This window comes from Schistocerca serialis, chromosome 9 (genome assembly GCF_023864345.2).
Source record: "Schistocerca serialis cubense isolate TAMUIC-IGC-003099 chromosome 9, iqSchSeri2.2, whole genome shotgun sequence".
NCBI classification, from domain to species: domain Eukaryota; kingdom Metazoa; phylum Arthropoda; class Insecta; order Orthoptera; family Acrididae; genus Schistocerca; species Schistocerca serialis.
The window spans coordinates 281,829,788-281,851,140 of record NC_064646.1 but is presented as its reverse complement, the minus strand read 5'-3'; the positions used below and the strand labels follow the sequence as shown (position 1 = coordinate 281,851,140).

General features: G+C 42.8%; 1 protein-coding gene across 2 annotated transcripts in view; it reads right to left on the bottom strand.

Moving 5' to 3' along the window:
* The window catches only part of LOC126418837 (alpha-tocopherol transfer protein-like), a 146,632-nt gene that overhangs the window by 27,554 nt on the left and 97,725 nt on the right, over positions 1-21,353 (bottom strand). For both annotated transcript variants that reach the window (XM_050085814.1, XM_050085815.1), the window contains exons 2-3: positions 15,451-15,604; positions 3,997-4,156 (exon numbers count right to left, since the gene is read on the bottom strand). In XM_050085814.1, coding sequence (XP_049941771.1) covers positions 3,997-4,156; positions 15,451-15,604 — 314 coding nt within the window. The remainder of the gene's footprint in view (positions 1-3,996; positions 4,157-15,450; positions 15,605-21,353) is intronic.

Below are 21,353 nucleotides of genomic sequence, written 5' to 3'. Positions count from 1 at the left end.
ACACTATTCCAAAATGACAAAAGTAAAGTGACAATGTGAACACTGGGCTAACAAGAGAACTGGTTAAATAATATATACAAAAAATTGTAACAGATATGAAGAAACAAAAACAATTGGAACACTGACTCCATATCAGTCAAAAAACTCAGATATAAACTCAAAAATGAAAGTGTCACTATTTCTAAAACAGAAAATGGAAAAACAATAAGTCTGATGGACAAACAACAATAGACTGACAAAACACATAAGTTAAATATATAAAATAATATTAAAACTTGAAATCAGCCCCAGACAGACTTTCAACTAAAGTCTTTCAACTAAAAACACTTTTAAAAATATACACTACACACTAAATTGGAGAGAAAATCTTAATACAGAGTAACCCACTGTACCTATCCTCAAATGCCAACCAAAAATTCGAACACCAAACATCCCTGTAATACCCATTGTAAATTTATTTTAATACGTGTCTTGTGCGTTTATAAGTGGGAATTATAAACGCACAAGACACGTATTAAAATAAGTACCTGAAAACAAAAGATGACAGAACCATAAGGAACATCTCCCAGTTAAGACAACTAATGAAAGATGTAAAAATTCTATACAAATCTGCTCTTCTTTCTTTTGACGATGGAAGCATGTACTCAAGCATACCAGTAACACAGACAATAACTATCACGGAACAAAACCAAAAACATAACAATGAGTTTCTAGATAAACGCGCATAAATATCGAATTAATAATGGAATGAAAATACTTTTAGTTATAATGAATACCATTTACAAGAAGATGTGCTACCAAGTGACTTCCCACTGTCAGGAGCTCTAGTGAACATTTTCAGAGATCATGTAGAAGATGTGATTCTTAAAAACGTAATCGTAAATAGATACAAAATAATCTGAAAACCTACAACAGTTGACACATTCGTACATCAGATCTCAAATTAACCACGCTCACAGAAACAAGTAGCTTTAAAACACATGTTTTGTAGACCTAATACAGTGTCACTCATCACAGAAGACTGCCAGAAAGAACTAGACATTGTCATACAAACAGCCGCAAACAATGGGTACAATATTGATCACAAAATTTAAAAAAATAAAAAAAAACAAATGCAGTCAGTAATCGCAATACACACACAACCACAAATGACAACACAAAAAAACTCCACATCAACAAGAGCACACAGCGACAAAACAACAATGGCACACAATATACGTGACAAAAAGGAAAAAGGTTCAAGTTGGTAACAGTGATACACAAGCACAAAATCCTACATAAAACAAAAAAACATTTTCAAAAGACCAGGAGTAAAGATAGCATTCAAATAGACAATTCAATTAAAAAATACGCCCTAAAAATAACAATAGACGCAGACATCTACCAGAAACAGAAATATACCAGCTACTATGCAACACACGTGAGAGATGATGCGTAAGGTTATTTGGAAGAAATTTCGTCACTAGATAAAAGAAGACATAACAGGGTCTGGAAATATGGGACAAGTCACTCATCGTTTGCAGGGCAAGTAAGATATATGAACCAAAACCCAATTACGCGAGCGAAAGACAGAGAGAAGTTAGAACAATAATGAAAGATCACTGATTACTTTATTAGAAAATTATCAAATATACAAAACAAAGGAAAAGGACTCAGTACTAAATTATGCAGTAAATGTACTCACCACTCATAAGCACACACAGAAACTCAAACATAAACACACACACACACACACACACACACACACACACACACGCATGCATGGAGGTGCTTGTACATTCTCTATACACAAACTTAATCCTAAGTGGAATAAACTGATTGTTCTGTATAAGGATTTACGAAACAGTTGATTAAAGGGACAGACGCCACGGTACCTCACAAATAATTATTGTAACACTGGAATCTGAAGATTCGGTGTTTTATTGTTTGAGAGGACATTCATCAATAGACATCTGCCAACTTACGAAGTGCATAGTTCGCTCGACATACTGCCCATAATACTTTGAAACAGCAATCACAATTCTTTCATAAACAATAACTGGTATTAAACTCGAAGTATATTCAAATTTTAAACATTAAATATTATCATCTTATTTATAGATGTTAAATACTAATAAAGATATCTAAAGTAAAATTATCATTAATAATAACAATCATGAAGTTTTTCCTTATTTTTTGGATAATTACTATTAAACGGTAACACACTGCCAACATAACAGTGATGTTTGCTGACACTATTTTAATATTTTAAGATAACTTTTGAGAACGAAAGAAATTTTCTTCACACCACTCATAAGCTGCTAATCTGAAGTTGTGCAATTACCAGTTACGAAATTCATGATTTACATCTTATTGTAACAAACTGAGGTAATACTTCTATCACAGAGCCAAAGGAATTAGTATGTCAACAACATAAAACTTGTAAGAAATTAAAGGGCTTTATGATGTGTGTTGGGTGCTGGCTGTACCTTCAGGCACTACAATGATCAACTTTTGGAGAGGTTTACACATACTTTTGATTGAAAAAGTATATTTTGTAGTATTTCGCCTTTTGCGATTGTCCGTCGGCTATAAGCATTTTTTTTTAAAATTTTGGAGGGACAGAAATTGGCTTTTGGGTTGTGGTATAGCACATATCAAAAGTTTATCTCTTACTACATCTTGGCTGTTCATGCAGTAAAACTGTCCCATGATGCATGACGTTTTATGTTGTTACTTCTTGACTATCAACTGTATATGTGACACATTCTGCAGATAATAATCGTATATACCAGTGGAGGTACCAGAAAAATTACACCATTGTACGGCACTTAGTTAGGAGATATGACGTCGTAAACACTGAGATACGTGAAAAATTTACGGCATCGTGCTTTGTTGCTAATAAGTCTGTTCGCAACGCTTTTCGTGGAAAATATCCACAGCTGAAGTTAAATGTACCTACAAAAATATATCATTTTACGACACAGATTTCAGGAGATTTGACGTCATAAATAATGAGATACACGAAAAACAGCCACATCATTCATGGAGTTTTAATTTATTACTTATTTACTACTAACTCTAACCACAATACAATTCTCAGACAGTTGATATACCTGCAAAATTATATCACTGCACAACACATAATTCAGTAGATATATAACAAACATTGAGCTGCATTATGAAACTGTACAGAGAAATTCATTAGGATTACAGATGAAATATGTGTACAAATACGTGTGAAAAATGTCAAATATATGTGAAATATATTCAACTGGTGCGTATGTGGGCAAATCTACGGGTAAAAAGCTTATCCTAAACCCCCGGAACGACGTCACTAAGTTTTGTACACATTTTAGTTAGAATCTGGAAAGTAATACCGCAGGGTTGAGAAGGGGTGAGGGAAGGGAGGGGGAAATGGACACAGAGAGAGTGGTAAAGAGAAGGTAGGCGCAGACAGGAAGAGGTTGACATGGACAGAGAGAGCGGGATAAGGACAGAGAGAAGGGAGAGGAAGAGATCGAGATAGAGAGGTAAGGGGGTCTACGGAAGGGAAGGAGGAGATGGAGGACGGAGGAGAAAGGAGGAAATGGACAGAGGAAGGGGAGGAAGAGATTGACAAAGAGTGGGGGCAGGAGAAGTAACTGTAATGGGGAGGAGGAGGGAAAGAGAGGTGAAAGAGAGGGTGGACAGGGGAGAGGAGGAGCAGATTGACAGAGAAAGGGGGAGGAGGAGATGGATGGAGAGTGGTGAGTGGAGGAGGTGAACAGAAAGAGGGGTGTAGGAGATGGACAGAGGGGAGGTGAAGGACGAAATGGCGGAGAGAGGAGGGGGAGAGGAGGAGATGGAACAATAGCATATTGGAATAAATACACACTCGGGCAATGCCTGATACTTAGCTAGTTGGTAACAAGATACTAGCAGGGTATGAGAGTAACCGGAAAGAAGGCCAGTTCTCCCAAGTATAGGGCTGAGTAACTGTCAGACAAGGTAATAACACAGTTTGGAAGAGCTTACCCGGATTTCATGGTGGCCTGCATCTCCTCGGAGAAGGGGTCCCTGTTGGTAAAGAATTCTGGGAGCGCGGTGCGCATCGTGTAGTACATGTCCAATTTCTGCTTGGTCTTCTCCAGCGAGAACTTGCAGCCGCGTAGGAACGTCAGCAGCCACTGGTCGTCTGGAAAACATCGACGGCGGAAAAGGGTTAACACCTCTGTAGATCCAAGTAACGCACTACAAATATTTCATAATGACGTTAGCGCGTAAACTTGTTTGAATCTTTCTCCACTTGTGGCTGCTTGAGGACTACACTGTATTCATACATTCCTTCCCATGGAAGCCACCCAACTGTGTGTGGCGGAGGGCACTTTACGTGCCACTGTCATTACCTCCCTTTCCTGTTCCAGTCGCGTATGGTTCGCGGGAAGAACGACTGCCGGAAAGCCTCCGTGCGCGCTCGAATCTCTCTAATTTCACATTCTTGATCTCCTCCGGAGGTATAAAGAGGGGGAAGCAATATATTCGATACCTCATCCAGAAACGCACCCTTTCGAAACCTGGACAGCAAGCCACAACGCTATGCAGAGCGCCTCTGTTGCAGAGTCTGCCACTTGAGTTTGCTAAACATCTCCGTAACGCTATCACGCTTACCAAATAACCCTGCGACGAAACGCGCCGCTCTTCTTTGGATCTTTTCTATCTCCTCTGTCAACCCGACCTGGTACGGATCCCACACTGATGAGCAATACTCAAGTATAGGTCGAACGAGTGTTTTGTAAGCCACCTCCTTTGTTGATGGACTACATTTTCTAAGGACTCTCCCAATGAATCTCAACTTGGCACCCGCGTTACCAACAATTAATTTTATATTATCAGTGCACTTCAAATCGTTCCGTACGCATACTCGCAGGTATTTCACATAAGTAACTGCTACCAGTGTTTGTTCCGCTATCATATAATCATACAATAAAGGATCCTTCTTTCTTCGTATTCGCAATACATTACATTTGTCTATGTTAAGGGTCAGTTGCCACTCGCTGCACCAAGTGCCTATCCGCTGCAGATCTTCCTGCATTTCGTTGCAAATTTCTAATGCTGCAACTTTTCTGTATACTACAGCATCATCCGCGAAAAGCCACATGGAACTTCCGACACTATTTACTAGGTTATTTATATATATTGTGAAAAGCAATTTCAATATAAGACATGCATCGCATCGTAATCGTCAAACTAATTGTAACAAGAGCGAAAACAATTCATGGAAATAAAACACCATCTGCCATTTTTGATGGGCTTCGTGATGGGAAAACTTTGTTTGAAAGGCGATGTACACTGTCGTAAAAAAAGCTATACGATCAAGGACAAGGTCACTTTCATAAATTTTGACTACATAGTCCACAGAGAGCAGCGACCTGATTGTATATTGAAAAATGAACAGTCGAGATCGCAAAAATATTTCTTTATTAACGGGTTTCGACTTAGCTATAAGCCATCTGCAGCCATATGGGGCCTAAAAATTCTGAAAATGGCTTGCAGATAAGCCGAAACCGGTTAATAAAGTAATATTATTGTGATCTCGACTGTTCTTTTTGTCTTTTTTTGATAAAAATAGGTCATTTTATTGACAAGTGAGGTAACAGGTAGTTCATATTGAAACTCTAAACACACACACACACACAACTATCGTAGAGCTCATCACATGATAACAAACCCAAACCAAATGAAACACAGGTGTCACGGTATAGGGTGCCCAAACAGTCATTTAAAAACGCAGGGTAGCCCTTTCTGACGGCAATTATGGCGATATTCTCACATGCAAACGATCTTAAAGGTGCCATCTCGCGATAGACTTCGACGGTTCAATCCCGCGTCCGGCCATCCTGATTTAGGTTTTCCGTGATTTTCCTAAATCGCTCCAGGCAAATGCTGGGATGGTTCCTTTGAAAGGGCACGGCCGACCTCCTACCCCGTCCTTCCCTAATCCGATGAGACCGACGACCTCGCTGTTTGGCCTCTTCCCCCAAACAATCCAAATCGCGATAGACTGTACCAGGCAGCTCGTCGCAATTCGTGAATGGTGCTTGGAGAAGCTGAAGAACTTATATGTTTCCGTTTCACTATGTCCAATACGTGTTCAGTTGACAGAGATCTTGTGATCTTGCTCGCCAGGTTCAAAATGGTTCAAATGGCTCTGAGCACTATGGGACTTAACATCTGAGGTCATCAGTCCCCTAGAACTTAGAACTACTTAAACCTAACTAAACTAAGGACGTCACACACATCCATGCCCGAGGCAGGATTCGAACCTGCGACCGTAGCAGTCGCACGGTTCCAGACTGAAGCGCCTAGAACCGCTCGGTCACCGCGGCCGGCTGCTCGCCAGGGCAGCTGTGCATCACGCAGGGCACAATGTGTCGCAGCAGCCGTATGTGGACGTGCATTGTCCTGCTGAAAAAGCACGTCACCATCATATCGAAGAAATGGAAGCAACACGAGGATAATAGCCTTTGCAGGGTAGAGGGCACTCGTCACTACACCCTTCATAAAGATCAGATGTGACAGCGAGTTGTATCTGATGACCAAGCACACCATGAAGCTTAGGATGGGTCCTGTGTGTCGTGAGCGAAAATACTCTGAAGAAGGCAGCTCACCTCGTGTACGCCATACAAGTGTACGTCCATCACTCGCATACAGACACACTCACAACACTCAAGACAACAGAACGCCATTTCTTCACTCTCCAGTCGACAGCAGGATAGCCATGCTTGGCTCTCTCGCGGCGTCACTGGTAGCCTCGCCAGAGGGACACGTGACCTTAGTCCTCCAGAACACGGTCTACAGCTGTGGGACTGTTCCAAAGACCACTGCTGAAAACAGCGACACACCACCAACACGAACATCAATCCGTTAATACCTCTATCCAGCTTCTCCAGAGCCGCAGTGTGACCCCGTTTAAACGGGGCATGGTTGTACCCTAGAATAAATGTTGCAAACACTGTTTACTTCTAAACCTCAGCACAGTTGTTAAAAGCAGAGTAAAAACGCAGGGTGTACAGACATGCCTACTAAGAAACATCTGATCGTCGATGACGATGACTAATGAATAGCTAACACTACAGTCCTTCAGTGTACACATGATTGAAACGCCAAAGAAACTGGTATAGGCATGCGTATCTAAATACAGATACGTAAACAGGTAGAATACGGCGCTACGGTCGCCACAGCCTATATAAGACAATAAGTGTCTGCCGTAGTTGTTAGATCGGTTACTGCTACAATGGCAGGTTAACAAGATTTAAGATAGTTTTAACGTGGTGTTATAGTCGGCGCTCGTCCATTTCACGACTGTACCGTGAATATCAGGAAAATATCAAATCTCTGTGATCGCTGCGGCCGGAGAAAGATCCTGTAAGATCGGGACCAACGACGACTGAACAGTGTCGTTCAACGCGACAAAATAGCAACCCTTCCGGAAACTGCTGTAGATTTTAATGCTGGGCCATCAACAAGTGTCAGCGTGCGAACCATTCAACGAAACATCATCGATATGGGCTTCTGGAGCCGAAGGCCCACTCGTGTACCCTTGAGGACTGCAGGACACAAAGCCTTACGCCTCGCCTGGGCCCGTCAACACTGACATTGGTCTGTTGATGATTGGAAACATGTTGCCTCGTCGGACGAGTCTCACTTCAAATTGTATCGAGCGTGTACGGGCATGGAGACAGCCTCATAAATCCATGGACCCTGCATGTCTGCAGGGGACTGTTCAAGGTGGCAGAGGCTCTGTAATGGTGTTTGGTGTGTGCAGTTCGAGTGATATGGGTCCCCGATACGTCTAGATACGACTCAGACAGGTGATACGTAAGATCACCTGCATCCTTTCATGTCAATTGTGCGTAACGGCTTGGGCAATTCCAGCAGGACACCTCACTCGTCGAGAATAGTTACATGGTGGCTCCAGGTACACTCCTCTGAGTTTAAACACTTTCGCTGGCCAGGAAACTCTCCAGATATGAACATAATTGAGCACTGCCTTGCAACGAGCTTTTGAGAAGAGATCTCTACCCCCTCGTACTCTTACGCAGTTATGGAGATCCTTGCCGGATTCACGGTTTCAATTCCCTCCAGCACTACTATCAGATACTCGCCGAGTCCATGCAATGTCGTGTTGCGGCACTTCTTTCTGCCCGCGGGGGCCTTGCCCGATATTAGGCAGATGTGTTTCTTTGGCTCTTCAGCGTAATATACCGTAGCGGTCACTGGAAACGGTCTAGGGTGTTGCATTTTTTTTTAACGGTAGCTTATTTCCTGTGGAACGCTGATGAGTAAATTCAGAAGTATTAGAAGAAGACTGTGTGACCGTTATGCTGCCACACTTGTAAATTTCAAGGATGAAGAGAATAAGATGAAGAGAGATTAAGACGGCTGAAGAGACATACAAAAATAACACTCCTGGACAGCGACGCGCGTTAACAGGCCACTTTCGGGAGACTGAGGCACACTGGCCCCACATCTAATCCGCCCTGCTGGTTGCCGATGAGAGCCTGTGTGCCGGCTTGCCTGCAGCCGGTTTTTGGGCGGGTTGCCCCACACGACTAGGTGAAAACCAGGCTAGTACCTACGTCACGCCTCAGTTATACGATTTGCAAACTTTTGGAAAACGTTCGAAGTCTTGGACTTAAATTTACTCCAGACAGAGACTGTTGGAATACGCAATTACCGTCGTGAGGAAGGAAAAGGGGACTGCAACACAAAGGGCATCTGCTGTAACTCTACCATGAACGCTACCAGATCCGATAATTATTATGCCGAGCCCATGAAGAAGTAGGAAAAACAAGGCCTTACATCACCGTTTTTTCGGAAACAGTCCCACGACACGCATAAAATCATACCGAAAAATCCCACTGAATCGCAATAATTAATCAATACCTAGAAATGTGATATATAGCAGTGCTAGTGATTTTCGGTAGGTGACTAATGTAATTTGCTCTTCATTTACTCTTTTAATCGAAGTTGCATGCATTATACAAATGAGAGATTGTTGAAAGCAGATTGGACAACGGGAAAACACTGTGGAGCTACGTAGGTCACCTCCCTTGGAGCGGTTTTTGGGAGGGAATTCTGGGAGGTGCGTAGGTCATTGTCTTGCTCGCCACTGGACAGTATTTTGTAGTGCCGCGATTGGACGCCTGAAGACTATGGGCTAACAGAGATAAGATCTTATGTGGTGCAAGACGTGACCGGTTTTACAACCCAGAAGCGAAATGAGAAAGAATGTCGTTTTTTTAGCAAGGTCCAAGAAGGCACTATTTCGCACAAAACGTTTTGTCCAGAATATGCCTGATGTTACGGACGCCATCTTGCAAACAGTGGAGACCCGCAGTTTTGGGATGCTTTGCAGGCGTCAGATGCCACCGAACGTTAACTTCACAAAAACCAAATCTTTACAGCGTGTAAGTACTCCTATGACTGGATAAAATGAGTAAACCGGAGGTTAGAAAGAGAAATTCGACTGTATCGATGAGGGCCCACCCCAATTGGCCACAGATACAGATGGAAAGAGAATAAGATGTATTTTCATTGTTAAATGGTAGGATGCGCGTTACTGGCTAACTGCCTAAAGAATAGCCCAGGAGAGGGCAGCAGCTTTTTCTAAAGAAAATTTTTACGTATCGGCACTCGGAAGATCCATACCTCAGTCAATCAAAACGGACTAAGAGTGATTACATGGAAATGTGTGTTTTCTTCCTGATGAATATTCGGTAAAAAAATTAATTTTTCGTAGAAAATTGTCATCGTTTCACCCCCAAGGTTCTCGATCGCCTGGATCCACCGCAGGACCAATGTATTGAAGGATGTATAGAGATTTCGGGCTGATCTGCATTTAACGGCTGTTGAGGTTCGTTAGTGTGCCGCCAATGACCGATTCCGCAGCTACTTCAGGCTCCGCCTACAACTTAACTATGATGAGAACGAGCCGCAGCTGTGATGCGTACGGTAATCAAAGCTATTTTACAGAATTATGTAACTCCAAGCTTCACTTTGAAGATCTGCATTTAGATTCAGTACCAGCTTGCTTTCAAATTCGGCCACAGTTTCAATGCGTTCCTTTCTGTAGAACAATCTGTCTTCTCTACTGATGTCACGAGAATCACGGTACAACTTCACGTTGGCAGTTGCTTCATTTACACTATTATTAGAATCTTTTCTCAGACCCTTAAATCAGATGTGCCAAAGTTTTATTAGACTAATATTATCATTTCTTGTCAAACGTTTTCTTCGACGGAATAGACCGAGTTAATTGTGATTCTTGCTTCATTTAACAGCCTTTTCATTTCAAATTAATTATTTTAGAGAGTGTTTAACTGATGTATGTCAGATACAGGGCCCAATTGCCACACCTGGTGGTTACCCTCTGTAACCTTGCAAAACAGTCATTTTTGCGCTCGTTAAACAGTCATTTTCTCACTCTCTCAATACGTTAATGCAATAAGGCACAAAATCGGTAACATTGGAATGAAGTACTCCCCACTATGCACCGGTAACATGTGAAGTATACAGGGTGTCCCAGGAAGAACGGTCAGTATTCAGGGATATGACAGGAGCGATCATTCGAAGCAAAATGTTTAGTAAACAAGGGCTGTAAAATACGTTAAGAGCAATTAGCACTGGTTCTTCTTCGCTACTGTGAAACACATTTATTCTACTGAAGAACTGCTCATTGCTCGTAAGGTATGCATTTTAGAGACCATGCTTACTATACAACTTTTTCTTGTTTTGTTTCATACCATCTCCTCTGAAAATACGGAAAACAAAGAGCTTGCTGTAGAGGAGACTTGTTTTACAGTATCGAAGATCAAGAAGTGCTCTTAGCACTTAAGCCATGCATTTTAGAGCCCATGTTTTCTATTTTCCTTCGACTTATAGTTCTTGTCTTAGTCCTGAATACTGACCACTGCTTCTAGGATACCCCCTATATCAAGACGTGGATGATAAGCTCTGCCGGCCGGAGTGGCCGAGCGGTTCTAGGCGCTACAGTCTGGAACCGCACGGCCGCTACGGTCGCAAGTTCGAATCCTTCCTCGGGCATGGATGTGTGTGATGCCCTTAGGTTAGTTAGATTTAAGTAGTTCTAAGTTCTAGCGGACTGATGACCTCAGAAGTTAAGTCCCATAGTGCTCAGAGCCATTTGAACCATTTTGATAAGGTCTCATGAAATTCCTATACTTTTCCCTGTACGAAATAACTTATTCTGTCCGGAGGAATGTAAACATTTACTTTTCGTACTGCCTACAATTGATGCACAACTCCTGTCTTGTAGCACCTGTCTTTTTAGTTGAATGAATATAATCGTGACACTATTGTGTTTGCTAATGAACCAGTGAAGAAAGAATCCTCGATCCTTTGGATCTTTTCTATTTCCAGACCACTCTTATCTAGTAATTCTTCTAGACTGTCGAGCAACATTCAAGTATTCGTGGAACAAGGGTTTTGTGAGCTGCCTCCTTTGAGGGTGGACTACATTTCCTGAGGATTCTTGTAGTAAAACTCAACTTTCTATAGCTCTGTACGCAAACTTTCAGATGTGCAGTGGATTTTACAGCTTCTAGTAATTGTCTTGCTATAGTGCCATCACACAGTAATGAGTATTTGTACCTATTTGTGGCCAGTCCATTACGTTTATTTATGTTGAGAGTCAACTGTCAATTTCTAACGATGTACCGAACCTCTGCAAAATTCTGCATTTTGCTACATTTTTTAGGGTTGCCACTTCTCCATAAATAACAGCATCATCAGCAAAACGACTCATGGGACGTCCGATGTTATCCAAATATTGTGAAATATGATGGTCGCATAACACCCTTTTGGGGAACGCTTTAAGTTACTTTTACGTCCGAAGATTTGGCTCCGTTGGAATCGTCATGATGTGTTCTGTTTAGTAAGAACTCTTCAATCCGATCACATTGCTGAGCCGATATTCCGCACGCTCGCATTTTGCTCGTTAGCGCGGAACTATATCGAATCCCGTCAGGAAGTCAAGGGAAACAGCATTAATCTGGGTGACGGGTCTACTGTCTTCTGGTTCCCGTAGACGAAGAGAATGAGTCCCGTCTCATACAGTCATTATTCATTGAATTCACAATGATAAATGAGAATTTTTGCAGCCAACATCGCTTGTTGAATATTTTTGGTTCCTCATTGATCAGTTTCGACAGGTCTAGCTGTCATCTTCGGTCTCCTGCAAATACACTCATGTTCAGAAAGCAGAACGCCTTGAACGACTGGAGATGGGACGTTCATATTCACAGGATATTACGTTAGTACGTTCAGCAGAAACTATTAGCATTTCAACCATATCGGCCCTGGGATTCAAGGTCAACATCGATATCGCAGCGCAACACCACCTAAAGGTAAAATGGACCTGCGTCTCTCGTTGTCTCTATAAAACGAAGGTAATGGATCAGTGACTTGAGCAGACGCGCAGAATACCTCGCAGACGTATGCGCGAACCCTGACGTCGAATCGGTGAGTTCGAAAGAGGGCGCATCCCTCCGGGAAACTGCTGCTCGTGTAGGACGAAGTGTTTCGGCAGTAGGGCGGGTGCGTACAGAATGGTTCAACGGTAGGCCTTAGAACACGACGAGATGGGTCAGGCCGCAACATCTAGACAACCCCTGAGAAGTTCGCCATCTCATCCGAATAGCATTGCAGGACAGATCTGACTCCTGCTCGGCTCTGACGCAACAGTGGAACATACCGTACACTATCAAGGGTGACAATCCGTCACCGTTTATTGCGGCATGGGTAACGTGCATGCTGTCGACTTCTCGGCCTGTCTTTGACGAAGGTGCAGAGACATGCTAGGCGGCAATGGTGTACGGAACGATGTCACTGGAGACAGGAATGGCATTATATAGAGATGGTTCTGTTTATTCGTAAACGTTGGCCGCTTTCTGGTTCACCGCAGACAGTAAGAGCGGAATCACAGTGACTTCATTCGCACAAGGCATGCAGCACCAAATCAAGGCCTTATGGTGTGGGATGCTATTGGGTACAACCACAAATCACAGTTGGTCCTTGCATGACATCCTGCGACCCGTAGCCATGCCCTTTATGCACAACACCCGAGACGCCATTTTTCAGCAAGACGATACACGACTACATGCTGCTGCACGAACACGTGGCCGTGCCGTTATAGGCGCTTCAGTCTGGAACCGCGTGACCGCTACGGTCCCAGGTTCGAATCCTGCCTCGGGCATGGATGTGTGTGATGTCCTTAGGTTAGTTAGGTTTAAGTAGTTCTAAGTTCTAGGGGACTGATGACCACAGATGTTAAGTCCCATAGTGCCCATCACCATTTGCATGAACACGTGCTTTCTTGGTGTCACATGACGCCGGCCTATTCCCCTAGCCCGCCAGATCACCGTAGTGGTCGCCAATCGAAAATGTATGGCATACGGTGAAACAACGGGTGCAGTGCTGTGACCCAGAGCCAATCACCACGGATGAACTTTGTAACTAGGTGACAACAGCATGGAATGATGTACCGTGGGACGTCAGTTATCAGGGCGCATAGCGGACCCTAGTATAGGCAACAGCACATACGCTGAACCGAGGTGACAAACGCTAATCACTTCTGCAGAACATACTACTGTACATATCATGTGAATATGAACGTCCTATCTCTAGTGTTCTGTTTTTTTTTAACATGAGTGTAATATTACTGTCCATGAATTTACGAGAATACACTCCATTCATAAAAGACAGACGGCAATTGACTTGTCCAGTACATAAAACAGAGTAGACAAAAAGTACGTAACACCAACTGTGTGCCCCGGGGTGGCAACGACTTATAGCGTGGAACCATTGCAACTACGGACCATCAGGCAAGACTATTTCAAGATAAGATGCAAGCAATATGCGAATATCTGCCCAATTAAAATTTGCTTAAAATATACACCGGTGCCAATAAGAAAATCGACAACGCGTGTATGTGAAAACTGATACCGAAATATCTTCATCGTGGGGCACAAACTGTTGAAATAGCAACGTATATAGCTGCAGTTATATTCAACGAAGGTTATTCGTCTATTCTGAAGACCACAAATGTGTCAGAAATCGTCACAGAAACGAACAGCAAGAACTTTGTGGAGTTATCTGACAGGAAACGTATGGTCGCAGCGTAGTACGAATATTTCAGTTTGTTAAAAGAGCTCGGGCTGAAAAACTATAGCACCAAGTTCAGAACCAGAGCATGTTTGAGGGAAAGGAAGGATGCCTCTAAGGTCCTGGTATCGCAGAATAATATGTTTCGAAACAACGTTTCTTTTGTTACTGCCAACTTTACACGCGTTTTTTTCGAAACAATATTTTTCAGCGCGTAAAGCGCTCTAGAACCACGACTGATTTTTTAAAAACGAAAGGTAATGAAATTTACGGTGCCTTAGTGAGATCGTTTACTTTTGTCAAATTTTTAATATTTTTTAAACAATTGAATTTAGGAAAACATGCCAAGATATTGAAATGTTTCTCGAGGTAATTTTCAAAATCCCATAGTCATAGCCTCCAAAATTCATTTTAATTTAAGAATTTTTTGTTTTTATGGGTTTCAGAAATAGCTACGAGTCTGTGTACAACGATTCGCGGAAATAAGGACATGCCGAGAGGCGGATACTTCGACAAGGGCTGCAGCCACCAGTAAATAATGTAAATGCCGTGTGACGAGGGCCTCCCGTTGCGTAGACCGTTCGCCGGGTGCCAGTCTTTCGATTTGACGCCACTTCGGCGACTTGCGCGTCGATGGGGATGAAATGGTGATGATTAAGACGACACAACACCCAGTCCCTGAGCGGAGAATATCTCCGACCCAGCCGGGAATCGAACCCGGACCCCTAGGATTGACATTCTCTCGCGCTGACCACTCAGCTACCGGGGGCGGACAGCTGCCAGTTTTAATTTGGTACGAGATAATTTTTTTCACACACGAATGTATGTATAATAAAGTGGCAAAACCTCCATTTTAAGAAAAACAACCGTTGAGCGAAGACCAAAATTCTTTACTGCACCCATTATGCTGAGAGGTTGTAGGTGATGTGAGATATGTTGCGAGTTAAGAATGCTAAATTCATTAAAAGGAATGATTCCAGAATGGAGAGGATGTACTGGCAGAACTGAGGTTGTGAGTAGGGTTGGTGATGCGTGCTTGGGTAGCTCAGTCGGTACACCACTCGCTCCACAAAGCCAAAGGTTCCGAATTCGAGTCTCGGTCCGGAGTATAGTTTTAATGTGCCACGAAGTTTCAGAAGGAGTGATACTTCACTGACTCACGTTGCAGTTTTACAATTTCCATTCCGTCTCTTTTGAAGATGACTTTCCCTCTCTAAAGTGTTGGGCGTTTTACGGAACTCACTCAGCAGCGTTACCGTGGCAGTGGAGAGACGGTAAGTACTCGCTGGTCGCACGTTTACTTACCAGTCCTGGACCTGATGTGCGGCTGCTTGCTGAGCCAGTCCCTGATGTGCTGGATGTCTTGGTCCCTCCTCTTGGGGTCCTCGTTCAGCTCCTTCTTCGCCCGTTCTTCTAGCTCCGGTGGGAGAGCGCGGTACGCCATTGGCGAGTACAGTTCCTGCAGAGAGAAAAAGGAATTTCCTGTCAGAGACTGCCTCTCTGGATTAACTCGTGCTTTCAGTTGCAGCTACAGTGGAATCTGGTTTGTCCGGACTAAGCGGGACCAGAGGTCATTTGGATTGTCGAAAATAACGCCAAACTGGAAATTACGAAAAAAAATTAGAGTAACATTGATTAAATGCCACTAGCACAGACGTTATACAGGTTGATCCCATAGTGATGTTACAAACATTTAGTGATGATGGTGAAGGGTAAGTGTATAAACGTGAGGTAAGGGACACTGGTCCGGAAGCAACCAAGTCGAAAGTTACGAGCGAAAATCACTCTGATATTTGCGACTGCGGAATACATGTCCCGATACTGTTCCAATGACCGTAGGATATGCAACTTACAGAGGTGGTAATATGGGCCAAAACAGGAAAAGTAGTGCAGTAAACGTGGGCTCTAAAATGCATACCTTAAGAGCTATAACCACTTGTTCATCTTTAATACTGTAAAACACATCTCCCCTACGGTTTAGAAAAGATATCTGAATGGTGCGAAAAGTGGCTGTTGACCGTAAGTAACGAAAAGTGTGAGGTCATCCACATGAGTGCCAAAAGGCACTCTTTAAACTTCGGTTACACGATAAATCACTCTAATCTAAAAGCCGTAAATTCAACTAAATACCAAGGTATTACAATTACGAACAACTTAAATTGGAAGGAACACATAGAAAATGTCGTGGGGAAGGCTAACCAAAGACTACGTTTTATTGGCAGGGCACTTAGAAAATGTAACAGACCTACTAAGGAGATTGCCAACACTACGCTTGTCCATCCTCTATTAGAATACTGCTGCGTGGTGTGGGATCCTTACCAGATAGGACTGACGGAGTACATCGAAAAAGTTCAAAGAAAGACAGCACGTTTTGTATTATCGAGAAATATGAGAGAGAGTGTCACAGAAATGATATAGGATTTGGGCTGGAAATCATTAAAAGAAAGGCGTTTTCGTTGCAATGGAATCTTCTCACGAAATTCCAATCATCAGTTTTCTCCTCCGAATGCGAAAATATTTTATTGACACCGACCTACATAGGGAGAAACGATCACCACGATAAAATACGGGAAATCAAAGTTCGCACGGAAAGATATAGGTGTTCATTCTTCCCGCGCGCTATACGAGATTGGAAGAATAGAGAATTGTGAAGGTGGTTCGATGAACCCTCTGCCAGGCAGTAGAATGTGATTTGCAGAGTATCCATGTAGATGTAGATGTAAGCACTTTGCTTTGGGAGGAGGTAAATATGGGCTCTAAAATCATACCGTCAGAGCTATGCGTACATATTCAGTAGAAGAGATGTGTTTACAGCAGTGAAGAAGAGCAAGACCTCATAGCTCTTAAGGTATGGATTTTAGAGCCCATGTTTACTAGATAATTTTGTCTTGTTTTGGTCCATGCAACCACCTATGAAAGTTTTCTACCCTACAATATTTGCAACAACAGTACCAGTACTTGTATTCCACTGTCAATGGTATCAGAGCGATTTTTCCCTGTAACTTTCAACTCGGTCATTTCCGGACCAATGTCCCTCATCTCAAATAGCTCTACTCCATCATCCATGGAAGTTTGTAACATCACGGAGTCACCCTGTATTTATTCTTACGTAAATATACAACTTACACATTATTTTCACATATTATGACAGGGTAATGAAAAAGAAAACGGAGTACGTTTCTAAGGTTCCGCTGGGAAGGAACCTTTATTCTATGATTATATGATAGCGGAACAAACACTGGTAGCAGTTACTTCTGTAAAATATCTGGGAGTATGCGTGCGGAACGATTTGAAGTGGAATGATCATACAAAATTAATTGTTGGTAAGGCGGGTGCCAGGTTGAGATTCATTGGGAGACTCCTTAGAAAATGTAGTCCACCAACAAAGGAGGTGGGTTACAAAACACTCGTTCGACCTATACTTGAGTATTGCTCATTAGTGTGGGATCCGTACCAGGTCGAGTTGACGGAGATAGAGAAGATCCAAAGAAGAGCGGCGCGTTTCGTCACAGGGTTATTTGGTAAGCGTGATAGCGTTACGGAGATGTTTAGCAAACTCAAGTGGCAGACTCTACAAGAGAGGCGCTCTGCATCGCGGTGTAGCTTGCTCGCCAGGTTTCGAGAGGGTGCGTTTCTGGATGAGGTATCGAATATATTGCTTCCCCCTACTTATACCTCCAGAGGAGATCACGAATGTAAAATAGAGAGATTCGAGCGCGCACAGAGGCTTTCCGGCAGTCGTTCTTCCCGCGAACCAAACAGGAAAGGGAGGTAATGACAGTGGCACGTAAAGTGCCCTCTGCCACACACCGTTGGGTGGCTTACGGAGTATAAATGTAGATGTACATGTAGATGTGGGTTTGACAAGCGAATTACCTGTGAAATAAGTCCCAATATGCGACGAGTTTAGACAAATTCCCTTTTATATACAATGTTTACTCTCCGAACTAGTAAGGCAGCCTTACTGCACAAATGTTCCAGACAAAGAACGCTTACTTTACTCAACGACTTTTTTAATGGGCATAACAAAAGTAAATTGAATTGCCGTCGGTATGGCCGAGAGGTTCTAGGCGCTACAGTCTGGAACCGCGCGACCGCTACGGTCGCAGGTTCGAATCCTGTCTCGGGCATGGATGTGTGTGATGTCCTTAGTTTAGTTAGGTTTAAGTAGTTCTAAGTTCTAGGGGACTGATGACCTCAGAAGTTAAGTCCCATAGTGCTCAGAGCCATTTGAACCATTTAAATTGAATTTATGAGAATACTGAGTAATCGTAGCGGCTGGAAACAGTCGCATCGCGTAGCTCATCGGAATCTAACGAGGAACGTTTGTCATCCTGTCCTACCGCACTAGCCATCACAGCTTACCAGGTAGCCTGCCGGGACGTCAAACGTACATCCACCATGGAGCGAATTTTCATCAGGTTCCTTTCTTCGTTTTTGAGACTTCCATTCCCTAGCTCTCGTCATTAATAAGTAGGACATCACGTTGTGACATGACAATAGCCTATCACACTAAAGTGGGATCCTTTTAAAATGCAAGCACGTGTCTACTAACCGCCCAATCCACAACCATAATTGGTACCGTCAAGTTCACGTAGGGCGGCTTCCCGATGGAGTATACAAACGACGAATACATCAATATGCTTCAGGTGCTGGGGGCATCCAACAACCAAGCTGCTGCTGCTACTGCAACTGCGTATGTGGCGGCGTACCATCAAAGGCGCCATCAAGAATGTTTTTCGTCACCTGGAGCAATGCCTTCGGGAAACCGGCAATATTCGTCCACAAGTAAAGGACAAACTGACTGAAAATACATGAATTGGATTAGAGCATTGGTGAGTATGTGTTTCGTTCCCCACGGCACTGTATCGCCTCACTGAGGTAATGGGGCAGCTCCAGCACAGTGGAGATCTCATGCTACCTGTTCTTGACAACGTTCCACTCATTTAGGGCATTGCCAGAGCCTCGATTTTTAATCGCATTTCTATTACACTTGTTGGCAGGTCTAGATTTTGCTACATTCACTTTTGTCTTGAATTGGGATGAGGAATCGCTTGCCGACCGCAAAGGGTGGCATGTTTCATTCACTATGTATGTCTGTGCTTATATACCAGCATCGGAGTCCCGCTACGTTGCGTATATGTTGCAGCAAAGTCCTCAGACAGAAACTTTTTGATCGCCCCTTATACCTGTGTCTACCTGCTGTGTCAACAGTGACTCTTACCCCCCCCCCCCCCCCGTGATGAAATGAGAACCGTTGTGGTCTAATTACTTGGCATTACTTGAAGAAATTTTTAATAATCTATACCATACCTTTACACGGTGTAGTCCAAATTAACTAATGTTCAGAGAGAAGGAAAGTAATAAATGTGTAAAATCTTAACCAAAGATACCATGGAGTTAACCATACCTTGAGGAAAACATTACACAAAGCTTGGTTATTGTCACACAGAAAGTAAACCATACAAAACAATATTTTGATGTTAGGATACAACGAGTACAAAGGAACATAACAGCTGATAAAGTACTCATTCGTAAGCACCCTAGACCATTTAAATTGGGCAAGTGTAACCAAAAGCGGTAAATGATGGTGCCCACCTAATCTCTTACCCACTTACATTAAGGATAAAGGGGCTGTATGTACGTACGAATTTGAAAAGGCATTATGAATAACAGCTTTACAGGAAGTGATATAATGTTATAAATGTGTGAATGTAAATGTAGAATTAAGTGTTAAGTTCTTTCATGTACCATTTTATATGTCATTAACATAATATTGATGTGTACAGATAGATATGTGTCAAGTTTTGTTCAAACTCCTAGTAAGAGAGGATAATTAATTAATCCCAAAGAAAATCAATAATTCTCATCAAAACTAAAAGATCATGCAGGTTTATTTAAATGTAGATCTGAAATGAACTGCTGAGAAGTTGGATAGCTTAGACTCGTGCTTTTATGCAGAGAACTATTAACAGAATTAATTTCATTTTGTTTTGTTAATGCTGTTCCCAAGTACAGTTATACAGACAGAAGGAATAATAAGTATGCATGAAGACGTTTGTGGGATTTTCCAGCAAGGACATAAATATGATTTAGTTTCGCTGGGATTGGCGATCAGAATAAAGCATCAAGCAGCGTAACTGCTGCTGACATGTAAGCTATCGAGTATACTCTAGTATCCAATTGTGAGACACTGTATAGCAACCGATAGGTTAGGAGCATCTAGCCCTATAAATATTTTTGGTGGGTACTTTTCACTTTAGATAACTGTTCGCCTCCATTAGCATGAATCTTGATACAGGCTGCTCTTTCTGACAGGGTATAAGTACTAGAAAAAGTATTCCATGGGGTATTCATATCTTTAAATGAAACGATAAGTTACTTCACACAATGGTACATTCCTTAAGAGTCAGCAGTAGTAATAACGGTTACCGTCAGATCACCGACATGAAATTCAGCCACTACATGAGCGTGTCTAGTTTCTGCGGTGTAATATGTTCTTGCTGAAAAAGTTAAAGAAATCACCAGGTCCCACACCTCATCCAGTTGAAACCCACCATCACGATTAATAAGGGCCGGCCCGAGTGGCCGAGCGGTTCTAGGCGCTACAGGCTGGAACGCGCGACGGCTACGGTCACAGGTTCGAATCCTGCCTCGGGCAGGATGTGTGTGATGTCCTTAAGTTAATTAGGTTTAAGTAGTTCTAAGTTCTAGGGGACTGATGACCTCAGAAGTTAAGTCCTATAGTGCTCAGAGCCATTTGAGCCATTTTTTTTATTAATAAGGTTTTGCGCTAAATGTATTTCCACAAATAACTTAATAACTAGAAGGATCTCGTCGAGGCCAAGATTTGCGTGAGAGAAGCATCTTTCACGCACTGTGCGACCAATGTCGGCTTTGCCACTCTGACAAGGTATTCTATAGATTCCAGCCGTCCATAATTCCAGATCGTCCTTTGGCGAAGCGAGAAGAGCACGAGTCTTTGAATTCCAGATCGTCCTTTGGGGAAGCGAGAAGAGCACGAGTCTTTGGAGGTTGTGGGGGCGGGGACGGAGGGGGGCGATTACTTTTACATGATGTTTCCTTAAGATTCTGCCTAATTTCGATGAAATATTGACGAAGTATGGGAGGAACACCTTGGACTTGAACTGCTGCGCCTCCTCTTGAGCTAGTGGATAGCCGCGTTCCTTCTTCCTTAATGCTGTGCT